The 14750-nt window shown below is 45.9% G+C and overlaps 4 protein-coding genes across 4 annotated transcripts; 2 read left to right on the top strand and 2 right to left on the bottom strand.

Annotated features, from left to right (window-relative positions):
• Positions 1 to 19: 19 nt before the first annotated feature.
• Positions 20 to 3819, bottom strand: mfap2 (microfibril associated protein 2). Its single transcript, XM_003973268.3, has 9 exons — positions 3696 to 3819; positions 2300 to 2365; positions 1922 to 1969; positions 1617 to 1643; positions 1460 to 1522; positions 1337 to 1378; positions 1178 to 1265; positions 769 to 842; positions 20 to 690 (listed from the first exon to the last, which is right to left on the bottom strand). Exons 2-9 carry the CDS (start codon positions 2328 to 2330, stop codon positions 587 to 589), a joined length of 477 nt encoding a protein of 158 aa, XP_003973317.2. The 5' UTR covers positions 2331 to 2365; positions 3696 to 3819; the 3' UTR covers positions 20 to 586.
• A 930-nt stretch (positions 3820 to 4749) lies between these two features.
• sdhb (succinate dehydrogenase complex, subunit B, iron sulfur (Ip)) lies at positions 4750 to 7772 on the bottom strand. Its single transcript, XM_003973225.3, has 8 exons — positions 7624 to 7772; positions 6854 to 6987; positions 6557 to 6642; positions 6347 to 6483; positions 5739 to 5855; positions 5535 to 5636; positions 5336 to 5458; positions 4750 to 5246 (listed from the first exon to the last, which is right to left on the bottom strand). Exons 1-8 carry the CDS (start codon positions 7693 to 7695, stop codon positions 5166 to 5168), a joined length of 852 nt encoding a protein of 283 aa, XP_003973274.1. The 5' UTR covers positions 7696 to 7772; the 3' UTR covers positions 4750 to 5165.
• Positions 7773 to 7995: 223 nt separating this feature from the next.
• On the top strand, positions 7996 to 9695 carry mrpl20 (mitochondrial ribosomal protein L20). Its single transcript, XM_003973267.3, has 4 exons — positions 7996 to 8223; positions 8368 to 8478; positions 8681 to 8758; positions 8845 to 9695. The coding sequence occupies exons 1-4, from the start codon at positions 8137 to 8139 to the stop codon at positions 9016 to 9018; spliced, it is 450 nt and encodes a 149-aa protein (XP_003973316.1). The 5' UTR covers positions 7996 to 8136; the 3' UTR covers positions 9019 to 9695.
• Positions 9696 to 10036: 341 nt separating this feature from the next.
• Positions 10037 to 14623, top strand: atad3 (ATPase family AAA domain containing 3). Its single transcript, XM_003973266.3, has 16 exons — positions 10037 to 10352; positions 10835 to 10911; positions 11048 to 11149; positions 11418 to 11477; positions 11636 to 11705; positions 11798 to 11963; positions 12092 to 12161; positions 12318 to 12473; positions 12565 to 12621; positions 12705 to 12830; positions 12919 to 13043; positions 13122 to 13173; positions 13251 to 13321; positions 13399 to 13566; positions 13655 to 13763; positions 13844 to 14623. The coding sequence occupies exons 1-16, from the start codon at positions 10160 to 10162 to the stop codon at positions 14258 to 14260; spliced, it is 2019 nt and encodes a 672-aa protein (XP_003973315.1). The 5' UTR covers positions 10037 to 10159; the 3' UTR covers positions 14261 to 14623.
• Positions 14624 to 14750: the final 127 nt, after the last annotated feature.

Genomic DNA, 14750 nt, shown 5'->3' with positions numbered 1-14750 from the left:
CCAGTCTTTATAGTGACAGTTTTTTTTTTTTTTTTGATGAAGCAGTAGTACAGAGGCCAGCACCCGTTCTTACTGGGATTAGTACACGTTAACTCGACTGCTATGCAGCGATCCAGGTGGCAGTAGTAGAACATCTGAGGTCACTCACCACTCGTTTCCTCACACATCTCACACACTGCTGACGGCTGGAGACTGATTATTCCTGTCTGATGTCAGAGCACAGCGCCCACTGTGGATGAGCTGATCATCGTGACATTAACTGCTTTTTGACGCATGTACAGTAAGATACCAACAAAAACAAAGCATGGGATTAATATGGTAAAATATGCCAAAAAAAAGATGCCGTGTGCATCTGTAATAGATAATATAGCACCAGTGATTTATACAATCATCAATGTTCTTTGGAGTATAGTCAACCGTACACGGATATAGAAAAATAAAAGAACAAACATAGGAAATCAGACACACAAGTGCTTTAAGCACGGGAGTAATGACTCGTACATGAGGATCATAGAGAATGAGATGGTAAGGGGATGTAGAGTGCGGCAGTATCCGGGCAGATAGAATCCCTGACGTCCACGTTCCATCAGCAGCCTCCACAGCTTTTCCCACAGCTTCCTCCCAGCGATGAGCAGCCGCCACTCAGTGCTGCCACCCCACAGCGAGAGAACTGATCACGGCACAGGTCCGCTGGACACACACACACGCGCGAGTTCAAATTAGCCGCTGCGATGCACCAACGAGCGAGAGGACACGCAGCCAACCCACCTCTGAGCAGCTCTTCGTGTGCACACACGGTCCTCACACACACCTCTTTGTTGATGACATACACTCGTCGCAAACTGAATGAAGAACATAGTCAAACATCAAGTCGGGATAACCTACAGAGGAGTCGCTCTTCCTCCTCCAGACAGTCTGGCTTAAATTCAAAGCCAATAATGAATGAACAGGTGTGTAGTTAATCATCTGAAAATGTGCCAATCTGTGCCATCAAAATCAACCATTGTCTAACAGCATTAATAATTAAGACCATCTGTGATGACATCACTAAGACCATTATCAGGGACACCATTAGTGACATCATTGATTACATAACCAGTTACACTATTAGTAATATCATCAAGATCATTAAGCCATTGGTCACATCTTGAGTAACAGCGGGGGGGGGGGGGCATACCTGTAGAAGCAGAGGCTGTTCAGACACTGTTTGCATGGCTTGTGAACAGAGTAGAGTCTGGTGCAGGGATACTGCTCCTCCCTGCAATCTGGACACCAACAGCACCATCAGATCCACTAAACTACTGCCTGGTTACCAGCCAACTGCTGCCTTTCTTACCCAGAGGGCCGGGCTCTGTGGGCTCCGTCTCCAGTTCAGACTCTGATATCACACGTGTATAAATGAGTCACTGACCAACATCTTAAACATCAGAATTCAGACTGGAAGAGAGCGTCCACCCACCTGGCTTCTCTGGACGAACCCCCGGCTTGACCTGAAGCAGCTGAAACTGAGAATCTGTGGTTTCTGAACAGCAAAGGGGAGTTCATATTTTAAAACATGTTCTAATATAATGTAAATATAGATGAGGAATATTCATCTGAAACTGAAAGGACTTTACCAGGAAAATAATCTAGCCCAAAGTCCTCTGGAACAAAGAAAGGAGAGAAAATGATTAATCGTCTCCAACACACAGAATGAAGCACCTTCACACAAGAAGTGCACGTTGAAGAGTGTGGCCGTGCGCAGTAATGGCCTTTGCATGCAAGATGTTTACGAAAGAACAAGAAGTTTTAGCCGTGGTTAAAGCCGTTCTCAACACGCGGGAGAGGTGGTCCTCGAGGCTAGGTGATACATCGGGGAGCAATGGAGAACACATGTGCAGAGCTGGAACAATTAAAGCCAATGTTCTTCTAACCAACTCACCCAAATAAGGGTAGGGTTCCAGGTACTGGGCCTGGGCGAGCAGCACAGCTGTGGACGGTTTGTGACGACAGTGAAACACAAGTCATGAAAACGGGCGAAACAGTCGACACTCAAGTGCTACTCTCCTGACAACCCCATCCAGGACCGTACCTCTGTATCGTCCTCGACTACTCAAAGGTAAACGATTTCACAACGTTCAATACGGCAAATTAGGCAGGTCGTTATAGCAGCCGCCGTGTTAGTGTTGGACCAAAATCAGCCTGTTTCCAGTTGCACACGCAAGGATGACCTCAATCTCCTGCTGGCAGGAGCGCAACTGGCCACAGACTGTGGTCGTTTCACCGATTGTGGCCAGATGGCGCAGGATGGCGGCGTTACCTGGCATGCAGATTAGAAGGAGGACTCTCATGGTCACTCTGGGAGGGAGGTAGACTGCCTGGAACACTGGAGGGGGGGGGGGGGATAAGGAGAGCGTTAACCATCAAAAGTGATTAGGAGGAATGAAGTGTGCAGTCTGGCTGGTCCTCCTCGCTATTTTCCCTGCCCTCTCTCACCTTACCGCCCGCTGTGACCCCCCCCCCCATGCCCTCCCTCCTCCTATGGCCCCAAATAACCAGGGCCAGAGGCAGAAAGGGGGAGAAAACCCAAAGCAAGAATGCAGCGCCTCGGCCTTCCGAAGAACAATCTCTCTGCTTTCCTGCTCTTGCGCTGCGGCAGACGGTCCCAGAGCTGCATTCCAGGAGAAGAAACAGAGGACCCCTGGAACCCACCCTCCTCTCTCCGTTCCCCCCCCCTCCCTCCTTTATTCCCTCTGTCTCCACAGCCGTCGTTTCCCTTCTGACACCCTCGCTGACCCTCTCCCTCTTTCTTTCTCCCTCGCTTCATTGGTCGAAAACAGCCGCTCGGGTTGGGGGCTAAAGACACATCAACAGCGCCGTCGGCCATCGAGATTCAAACCTGCGACCGAGCAGCTCGTCGGTGCTTTAATCTGAGTGGAAAAATATGCATCCGTCTCCTCGAAGCTCCCACTTTTTCTTCAGCTGCGTGCAGATGCTGGAGTCCAAAATTGAATAAGCATCAATAAATCTTTAAATGTTTGTATGTGTTCCAACATCACACACACACACACACACACACACACACACACACACACACTCATTCTTTTTGTACATCACAGTGGCTATCAGAAACCATATGTTTTCACAGCACACATCTGGGACAGATTACCCCCCCCCCCCCCCCCTTTTTTTTCTCAACTAGTTGCAGCCTTCCCATCTAGAGACCCCAACTCCCTCTCATCTACACACGCGCACGCACACGTAGCCGTTTGAAAGAAGGGGGACCAGAGGATGTGCTGCTGTTTTCTGTTGGTGTAGTTAGCTGTAAGGTATTTATGGCAGCCTGAACAAACAAATACATACATAAACCTAGAAAGGCCGCGCTACATGCCCTCTTTGAACCTTTGAGTGTGTGCGTGCGTGCGTGCGTGTGCTTGTCCAGTCCCTCCTCCTTCTTCTCTCCAGTGAAAACACAGGACCACATGTCAGCTTTCAACAGCCTCAACGTTCGCGTAGATTAACAATTAACCAGTTTGCTGAAAGGCTGAGACGCGGATTGAGGAATCCCCTTCTAACCTCGGATCCTGCTCCCCGTCCCCCATCACAAACGGAAGCAAAGTTTACAGTTTAGGACGGAACGCGCCTGCGATGCAAACACAAGTAGGTGCAGCTAAGAATGTGGGGGAAAAGGTGCAGGCAAAAGGCGGCATTCTCACCAAAGGTCGACTCGGTTTGCTCCGACTGTCTTCTGCTCTCATGAGTCCTGGGAGTGCAGAAGGACCTCGCAGCGCCACATTGTACCACCCCGCATCTGTAGTCTCCTCCCCGTCCAGTCCCAGCCTCCAGCAACCAGAAGAAAGCCCGAGTCTGCCAGAACCTCTCGACTCATGGCCCATCCGCCACTGTTAGTACAGTTTCTGCACTTTTATTCCGCCTCAATATCACGAATCCAATAAAACCGCAACGCAACGATCTGGAAATCCGTGTTAAATAGTGAATACAAGGACAATGTAGTGAATGTCACCCCTCAAAAGATTTACTGGATCACTCGAGTTAACAGCCAAGAGATCTAAACATCATTCAAATCTTCAGCATTTTCTAGTATCTAACGTGTCAACTAGGGGGCGTTTTTATATTTACTTAGTTATTTTATTCACGCGTAAATGGAAAGTGGAATCCACGTCAAACTATGCGTAAAACAAAATTAATAAATGGTATTGTTGAAATCCTATATAGTATATAATCGCAAGAGGAGACACCAATGCTCTGCAGCTCTGCTGGGTGTTTGTAAATCCAATTTAGCTCCTATAGTCTCAAATATGCACTTTTAAACCAGATCCCATGTGATTTGCGTTTAAACGGGCGCTGCAAACTGAGACATAGCAGTTTAATGGATTCCTACATGGCTCGCATCCATTGTTTTTAGTTTTGAACTTTGACAGGCAGCATGTATTCTGATCGTTTTATCTCGTCAAGATTTTTTCACCATTATTTCCCGTTTTTACTCGATTATCATATACTGCACGTTTGCAGCAAAGCATCTATCAACAAGCAACTGTCTAAGACATTGGGCTACACACTTTAATTACACTTAACGCTTATTTCTAAGAGCTTAGAGGAACATTGTCAATACGTCTGTGCAGTCCAGTTTCTTAGAATGGTGCTGCCGTCGCAGCTGGACATTGAGGACAGTGACACCTAGAGGCCAACCTACTCACTGCTACAGAGAATGGATGTGTAGATTGAAGACAGAAAAATAAGCAGAGGAGATTTATGCGGTTCGACGATTTATTCCATCAAAACAAGTTGCGGATGGCATGCAGAAGGATCTGAGGGACCATGTGACACGTGTCTCTGAGGCTTAAGGAAAGAGCAACAAGCGCTAAAAATGTAAGAAAGCTGCTTCCTTGTCATCTCTCAACAATGCACAAGCACACAGGAATAACAGTTGGAGATAAATACATCTGTTACAGTATAAGACTCACACACACTCTCTTGCATTCATACTGTACATGTGCGTTTAAGTAACACCTGCTCCTCCCACCACACACGCAGACACACACCTCTAGCGGAGAGTGCAGCATGTGCGAACTGTGAGCAGCTGTACAGGCCCTTCAGACCTAATGAGCAGTTTAATCAATACATAATTCAATCAATGAGGGTGATACACAACATCTAGGGGAGTTTCAGGCGGTGGCGGCCTTCTTCTCCTTGTATGTGGCCATCATTTTCTTAATTTCAGCGATCGCTTTTCCTGGGTTCAGACCCTAAAGCAGTAATAACAATCTTAGATTAGCAGTGATCAATAATATTTAAAAACGCAATGAAGTGGAATATTTGTGTGCTGACAGGTTACCTTTGGACAGGTCTTAGTGCAGTTCATGATAGTGTGGCAGCGGTAGAGCGAGAACGGGTCCTGCAGCTTGGACAGACGCTCCTCCGTGAAATCGTCTCGGGAGTCGATCATCCAACGATACGCCTGCGGGGTAAAAGGACGCAGCGCCCGTCAGCTGCACCGTTCGTGGGGACGTCCGACCCGTGGATCGGGCGCTTACCTGCATTAGTACGGCGGGGCCGAGGTACTTGTCTCCGTTCCACCAGTAGCTGGGGCAGCTGGTGCTACAGCAGGCACACAGGATACACTCATACAGGCCATCCTGCAGCAGATCAGTTATTAGAATATGATTATTATACATCAGATTATTGGTCTCACACGATCACAACAGCAGAATTCTATGGCGACAAAGACAAAAATGTACCAGTTTCTGTCTGTCCTGCACAGACTGCAGGTACTGCTCCTTCCCTTCATTGGCCTCATCCTTCTTCTTCAGGTAGGGTTCAATTGACTTGTACTGGGCATAGAAGTTACTCATGTCCTACAAACACAAACAATCCAATCAGCTTTATAACGGCACTGGTGCTGACACACTCCTCATGCTTATGCTATTAAAGTTGTGTAAATGGATTGTTTCTGGCTGCTGGTGGGCACCCTGACCCGATGCCAGAGCATTACCACAGGGGAGGGTCTCAATCCATTCTCCCATCACTCGTTATCAAGACCCGGTTACAGGAAGTTAAACTGTGGTAATCTGGTAGCCAGTGAATAAGAGTGAGTCCATATTGTTCATGGACCTTGTTTAGTTTTTGGCTTCTTCTGTTAGACATTTGGGCTGTATGAGTTCCAGGGTTTGTGGAGCAACTCCTGCAAAGCCTCGTAACTGTAGCGTGTGTCTGTTGACTGGCAGACAATAAATAAAACTCTGAAGTTATTTCTTATAAACAAACCTCAGATATTTAACATGTATGTTGTGTAAGAGCAGAGCTATTGGGTTTCAGTTAATGTTAGTGAGAGTCATCGTTTACTCACAGGCACCAGGTCCTTCACCACATACATATGTGGCAGAGGGTAGATCTTGGTTGGTTTGCTGGTGTTGGTGTCAATCTTGTTCAGACAGGCAAGCGTATTGCCTCCGTTAATGTTCATTGCACACGACCCACAAATACCTTCATTTAAGCAAACACACAAATGAAGAACCTGCATGTAAAATCTGTTAAGGTAACTGACCCTGTTACTGACCCTCTCTGCAGGAGCGGCGAAAGGTCAGAGTCGAATCGATCTCATTTTTGATTTTGATCAGAGCATCGAGAACCATTGGTCCACAACTACAGGAACAGAAACCAGACTGGGTTAGAAAAGGAACAGATGGGATTTCTGCTTTTTTTTCCTCGTCAAAAAAAATTCCAGATAGTTTAATGCATTCTTCTTTTAGAATCTAGAGAGAACTACCAATGAAATATTTTATAGCATGAGAAGAGACTACGTCGCCAGACAGACGACACAGCGCTGTCAGCTGTTCACTTGTATGTAACTTACGTGTTGAGGTCGATGTCGTATGTCTGCATGCGAGGTTTGTCCCCTGGAGTGTCTGGGTCCCACCTGTACACCTGAAACTTCTTTATTCGTGGCTGTGCTGCCGGAGCTGCTGCTGTCTGGGCATATCGCACTGCCTGAATAACACACACCAAATTTAAAATGAAAAAGAAAATTCACAACATTGTTTAAAATAAAAACTGTTTAAAACGACTAATTGGTATTGCTGTGATCTGTTTTAGAGTTTAAAGTTGATTGATAAAAAGGAAACAACTGCTTGAAGTGATGCATTCACGTCATCGGTAATAACAGTTCTGTAACCTTCCTTTCTAATTAACTCACCTGTGTAGTTACAGAGCAGGTACTGTTATTACCGCATGCTGTGGAGGTAGCAAGTTTTTAGGTTTAGTTTGTCTCTTATAATAATTTAAAGTTCCAGCAGTGCATTTAATCTTAGTTTTGCAGTCGATAAGGAAAATGAGACTTTACTGGGGCAAAAAAAAAAAGTGGTTAAGAGAAAAGGCGACATATAAAAGGAGCAATTCTGCCTGGACTGATTTATATAAACAACTAAGGATTAACTGGGCATTATTTAAGTCTGGCTGGACGAGTTTGTTAAGGGCTAAATTAGATTTCAATGTATAGACGGAGCCCGCCGACACAAGGTGCTGCATTCAAGTGTCGGTCTGCCTCAAACAGCACCACCGACGGAGGCTCGAACCTACAACAGTGGCTCGATAACTCTTTATTAAATTAAGTGATTGTCAACATACCACAGGCCCTGTGGTGGAGCGGAACGCCAAAACAGCACAGCGGCTCAAGGACGTGAAGCCAGCTCCCGACATGTTGGATTACCGTGACCTTACAGTGGAAGCAATCCCAGCATCCACTCCGACTGCGTCATACCGTTAGGAGAGGCGCCTGTTTTGCTTCACGCTGTCTCCCGTTCCCCCGCCTGGGTGAGAAGAGGAAATTGGGTTAAAATATTTGATTCGCCTTTTGAAATTTTCTTTATTTCCCTCATATTACCATAACTGCCCTTTGTAGCGGACCCCAACTTAATAACGACGCTAAATCGCTTTGCATCAGTAAAGCCAGGGAGGTTAAAAGTGACGGCACAAGTACTCCAGATATCGTGGTTCGTAAAACGAACCAAACACTAAACTCCACTGTCAGCCGTGGGTTCGGCGTGTGAACCGGACATATGCAACATTGTCTCCGAAGAGAATCTACTATTGGTTTCCACAAAGGACCTCTGGGTTCAGGGGTGCATTTAAGCAGCAGACATGGTATTCTTGACGGTATCGTCTTGGATTAGAAACCGAGGACCTGACAGATACTGGAAAGTTCAAGAACTTCTCAAACATGCACGGGTAAGGACGTGACTATGCTCTGGAGGAAACGAGGCATGGTTTCATCTTTACAGTGTTTTCTGTGGCGTTACTACATTTAAAATAACATTTTCCCCCACATAATCAGCAAGTCGTTTGTTGTCCCCCCGTGGTTTCCTTTAACAGCATTTCAGAGGCAGAAAGAACCGGTGCTACAGTCTGGCGGTCCGGGCGGTCAGACGAGCTTTCGTGTACGCCACCAAATCTCGGGTGCTTAAAAAACGCAACATGAGAACGGTGAGAACAGAATATTGTAAAAGGTGTTTTGGGAAATAATCGTCATGTCTTTTATGCACCAAAGCCACCCAACTTTTTGGCAGCACACTCGTTAATCCAACCAAAATCTCTAATTTAATGTTACAGCGTTTAGGTGCTAATACACAGGTGAACAAGGCAATTCAAGTTGCCAATGATATTTTTCCTACTCTTATTAATCCAGCTGTGGATCTCACGCATTGCCGCAGCATCACGAGAGCATGGCATGAAGTATCCCGTCCTGGTGCACAACCTTGCCAAGGTCAGTTCCATTACCACTTTCTTCTTTGTGTATTCTGCAGTCATTTTCATGAATATTAAGTGTCCCCCCTCCCTGTGTGCTTACAGAGCAGCGTGCAACTCAACAGACGCGTTATCAGCGAGATGGCGATCACAGAACCCCGCACATTCCTCTCACTTGCAAAACTGGCACAAGCGCGGAGAGAGGAAGGTTTCCTGGCAGCACTGGGTGACGGCAAAGAGCCCGACGGGGTCTTTTCTCGTATACCTCTATCACGTTAAAGGACTTTGTGGATATTACAGTTGCTATGTGCTATTGGCGAATGGTTTTGCAGATATTCCTCAAAGGGTTTCACACACATGCATGATTCAGGTGTTGCGTCGGTTAATCACTTTCATATAAACATTTAAGGCGGTGTAACAGTTCATAGTATTTATTAATGTACATACAGGTAACAGAATGTTTCGTCATACTACAAAGTTACTCCATTCATCATCCAACTGTGCTTACCATAAAAATATCCTGACTTCAAGGGGTTTAAGTTGACTACGTAATGCAACATGTGTATGCATATATTTATTGTATACGTGTTTACCCATCCACTGATTTTATGCAATTCAGAGATTATTCTTGTTGGATTATTTTAATCTCTTAAGGGTTTCATATGACCTGTTCCAAGAAACATACACAGCATCGTCCTGTACACTAACAACATCCCAGTCATCTAATAATCCAAAAGAATTGCTAATGAACACGTTACAGTTGCCGTTTGGCCCTCTGAGCTGCAAATTCCTTAAATCTGATAATCCAAATTGTCCATTTTCACAAAGCATCTTGTGTGTATCAAATGCAGTGTGTGTATAAGTTGTAATGATTTTGTCTTTCATGGAAAGAACAAACAATTATTTGCCATTTTTGTGGATTTTTTTTAACATTCATTAAACACTTTGATATGTAATTGTTTTGACTGGCCTTGTTTTTTCTGAATGAAAAATATTGCTGGAAGGTAGATTTCTATAGCATTCTGAACAGCATCGTGTTTTTTTATGCTATAATTTTAAGGGTGATTTAAATTTTTATATCAACTTGTTCGATTAAATATTTCGTAAGGGAAACAACCGAGTTAGAACAAACTGCCTGATGCAACTAAAGGACACCTTCGTGTTTGACCCTCGGCTGTCGCCGTACCCATTCTGGGCGGGGCTTAAAGAATGACCTCTGCAGAAGTCTTCTGCTGAAACAGCCAATCAGGAGGATCCTTGTTCGCTGGTAGCTAATCACCGTTGACGTTGTTCGACCTTCCCGATGCGCATGCGCAGATTGTTCCGGCGAAACGCGTGTGGAGGAAGAACGGTGTGACAGTTCTCTTGCCGTTGCTACACAGAACCGGAGAATTGTCCTCTATTAACAATTTTATTGAAAATGTCGTGGCTGTTTGGTTTGAATAAGGGGCAGCCTGAAGTACCCCCTGGCCTCCCAGCTCAACCAGAACCACCACCACCACCGGCCGGAGGTTCCAGTGGCGGTGGAGATAAACCCAAGGACAAATGGAGCAACTTCGATCCCACCGGGCTGGAGCGGGCTGCACAGGCGGCAAAGGAACTCGACAAGTCCCGTAAGTATCGGAGAATCAACACCTGAGAGCTCCGTGGCTGGTGCACTAAATGCCCCTCCAGTTTATATTAAGTGCTAATAGGCAAACATTAAGATCGTGTTTCGTTAAGGAGGGTGGACTGTTCATGAGGAGGTTCATGATTGCCCCACTCCTTCATAAATTCAGAGAATGGCCCTCAGCAAACACTTAGATGGGTTATATTTGATCATGTGGAGCGCGTTGGAGCTCCTGTTACCAACATGCAACATCATGCTTCTTACCTCCATTCAAACTAGTAGGTGTTCAAAGGTCACCACTCTTGTGTCTAGATTGATTTTTTTTCAACACAAATGCAGTGGTTTGCAGGTCAGTGTGTTTACATGCATCTCCTGCGTTTCCACGCGACATAATTGTAATCAATGTGACGTCAAACATTTATTTGTCACTATTATGTTATGGATGTCACTTATGTCCTCCATCATCCCCCCTCTTACACGCGTCAGGCCATGCCAAGGAGGCTCTGGATCTGGCTCGGATGCAGGAGCAGACCTCTCATTTGGAGTATCAAAGTAAAATTAAGGTACTACAGAACTCATACTGTCAAAAAGATGTAGTTAAAACTCTCTTTCTTGGGGCTCATGGCTCAAATGTGTCCGTCACTCATCTCCAGTAGTTTCCTGTGTTCAGCAGCATCATTTCCTTTGCTCCTTCATCAGGAATATGAAGCAGCTGTTGAGCAGCTGAAAGGGGACCAAATACGTACCCAGGCTGAAGAGAGGAGGAAAACGCTGAATGAGGAGACCAAACAGAATCAAGCGGTGAGAGCGAAAATCTTGTTAATTAAATATTAAAACAGCAAATCAGCTGCTAATGTTTTTGTGGTGTTTTACTAGTGCCTCAATAGCTGACCTTTGATTTTATTTTACTTGGCTTTTGGATATTAGGCCACTTTTCTTTATCTATCAACCAGTCCGAAGTGTAAATTTCTTTAAGGTATTATTAAGATACAGTGCAAACATGTATATATAAATTAATTGGTCTTAAAAATGGTGTCACTTATCAATGTTTTCATTTGGTTCTTTGCAGAGAGCTCAGTATCAAGATAAATTGGCCAGACAGCGTTATGAAGACCAACTTCGGCAGCAGGTGAGGCCGTCTTCTAATGCTCATTTTCTTGCTCAACTTCCAATCGTGTCATCCCATTTCCATTTCTTGTGCCGATTACTGGTGTAGCCTACAGCAGTTAGTGGAATGCTGGGCAAGTGTGTAAGACATCAAAAAGTGGTCTCTCTTTTTTCCAACAGCAAGCTCTGAATGAGGAAAATCTCCGCAAACAGGAGGAGTCCGTACAGAAACAGGAGGCCATGAGAAAAGGTACGCCTCTCACCACTGTTGCAGCAAAGGCCAGATGCTGTGAAACAGTGTGGGATTATGTGTATTTGTTGTGTTGGGTGATTTTTCTACAGCGACGATAGAGCACGAGATGGAGCTGAGGCATAAGAACGAGCTCCTGCGTATTGAGGCAGAGGCTAAAGCACGAGGGCGCGTGGAGAGGGAGAATGCCGACATCATCCGCGAGCAGATCCGTCTGAAGGCTGCTGAACACAGACAAACTGTCCTGGAGTCCATTAAGTAAGATTTCAAATGTTGCTTCAAGAATGATTTAGTATGGGTGAAGGGTGCAGTCTTTCAGCCTGCAGTGTGCCACCATTTTGCCTTAAATGAATATTTAAAACCTATAAATCTTGCTTGTTTTTTAGGACTGCAGGCGCTGTCTTTGGAGAAGGATTCAGGGCCTTTGTGTCAGACTGGGACAAAGTCACAGCCACTGTGAGCCACACTCTGTTATCACTGTTACTGTTATTCACAAATAAATTCACTGTTAATGAGTTTATTTGTCAGTTTTTCCTCACACTTATCCATCCACGTGCTGGCACCCTTGTGCTGTAATAGGGTTTTAATATCAGCGTGTTGGTCCATCACTAGGTGGCAGGTCTGACGCTTTTAGCTGTGGGCGTCTATTCAGCCCGGAACGCCACGGCGGTGGCGGGGCGTTACATCGAGGCCAGGCTCGGGAAGCCATCGTTGGTGCGGGAAACATCAAGATTCACTGTAGGGGAGGCAATGAAGCATCCCATCAAGGTAGTTAAGCAGTTTGGATGATGCTGATGTTTTCAACAGAAAAAAAAACACCAACTAATTTTACCGTTTATGTCCACCTGAAATTGTAAAGACCGCCAAGCGTCTGAAGAGCAAACCTCAAGATGCCCTGGAGGGAGTTGTGCTCAGCGTAAGTGGATGCAGAAAGGGCTGCCTGAACATGAACGTCTTGCATCTTCAAATTAGGTAATCACTTATGTCTGCCTCTCTCAGCCTTCGTTGGAGGAGCGCGTGCGTGACATTGCCATAGCAACAAGGAATACGAGGCAGAACAGAGGCCTGTACAGGAACGTCCTCATGTACGGTCCTCCAGGCACTGGCAAAACTCTGTTTGCTAAGGTAAGCTCGCGTCGTCGCGCGCTGTCGGGCATGAATGAGGAAAGTCAAGCTGTTGTATAACTTATGGAGCTTCTTTTGCATCGAGTAGAAGTTGGCAGTGCATTCTGGGATGGATTACGCCATTATGACTGGTGGTGATGTTGCGCCGATGGGCCGTGACGGTGTGACCGCCATGCACAAAGTGTTCGACTGGGCTAGCACGAGCCGACACGGGTAGGCCGCCCACTGCTGCTGTAACTGCGGTAAACACAAAATCATCATGTAAAGATGGTTGTTTTTACTCTTTTTCAGACTTCTGCTTTTCGTTGATGAAGCTGATGCATTCCTTCGTAAGCGATCCACTGTAAGTCTGCGCATTTTTGACTCAAACCTTGTTCTACTTTTTGAAATCTAACTGTTGGGGCGGACTCGGTCTTTCAGGAGAAGATCAGTGAAGACCTCAGAGCCACCCTGAATGCCTTCTTGTATCGCACTGGAGAACAGAGCAACAAGTAAACATTGATCTTCTGCTCACAATTACATGTTTAAATTGTTAATTGTCAACACAACTCTGGTTCCCTGCCTGCAGGTTCATGCTGGTCTTGGCCAGTAACCAGCCTGAGCAGTTTGACTGGGCCATCAATGACCGTATAGACGAGATAGTAAACTTTGCCCTGCCAGGTCCCGAGGAGAGGGAACGACTGGTGCGGTTGTACTTTGACAAATATGTGCTGGAGCCGGCCACTGGGGGGAGACAGTGAGTACAACCCTGATGGAACTGATGGTCGGTAATTGTGGTGACATTCCGATGGAAAAGAAAACATCTGTGTTGCTTGTTTGTGCAGGAGGATGAAGCTGGCTCAGTTTGACTATGGTAAAAAATGCTCCGAGATAGCGAAGCGGACAGAGGGAATGTCTGGAAGAGAGATCTCCAAACTGGGGGTGGCCTGGCAGGTAGGTTTATTGTTCTGTTTCGGAATTTAAAATCACTCTTTTGCCATGTTATAATCCAAATACCTCATTGCCCCTTCCAGGCAGCGGCATATTCCTCTGAAGATGGCGTCCTGACGGAGGCTATGATCGATGCCCGCGTTGACGACGCCGTCAAGCAGCACCATCAGAAGATGGATTGGCTGCGCGGGGAGGAGGAGGCCCAGTCCCTCACACCTCCCCCAGCCAGGGCCACAACCACTGGTGGGAAAATGGGCTTTAATCTGCCCCTCAGCAGCACCCCACAGACTGAACACATGATCGCTCCTGCGTTAGAGATGTACGCCAAACAAGAATCCAGAGGTGCGCCTGAAACACACCAGTCGGCAGAAGGTGGAATTCCAGCAGGACAGGACTGTAGAGACACTGCCAGCGGAGAAGCTGCTTCCTCTGACAGTGAGAACAAAGAGAAAGAAGAAAATAGTGCTTCCCGTCCCCCGAAGGATGGAACTCCAGTTTGAAGAGCCGTCCCTGGTTCTGAAGATTAGTGTAAAGGTCGTCCAACTGGTTGGGCCGTTTACGACAGCGTAGAATCCAGCCGGCGATAAAGATTTAAAAACAAACTTCGTCTGTCTTTGTTCTAATATATCAAGTCTTGAAGAAAGTGTACTGAGCAGATTAGAGGACAGCGGAGCAGGATTAAATCAGTGAAGCCCTGGTGTTATTACAGGTTTATTACAGACATCATAGTGCTGAGTCTGTATCATACTGGATTAGATTGAAATGTTGTAATCTGTGGGCGGGGGGGGGGGAGTCACACCTGAAATTTAGAAGAACTGATCTCATTAATTGAAATTTCAAATAAAGAACATAAAACCACCTCATTTCTGTTGTGATGTTTATAATAAATCGCTGCAGCATCGACCCTGTGACCCCCGTGCGAATGTTTGCGAGTGTTTCTCTTTAAACTGCAAAATTAAACTAACACTGAAGTGTCGGGTAGGTAAATAT

This window comes from Takifugu rubripes, chromosome 19 (genome assembly GCF_901000725.2).
Source record: "Takifugu rubripes chromosome 19, fTakRub1.2, whole genome shotgun sequence".
Lineage (NCBI taxonomy): Eukaryota > Metazoa > Chordata > Actinopteri > Tetraodontiformes > Tetraodontidae > Takifugu > Takifugu rubripes.
The sequence above is the reverse complement of the archived record's forward strand: the minus strand, read 5'-3'. Positions and strand labels throughout refer to the sequence as shown.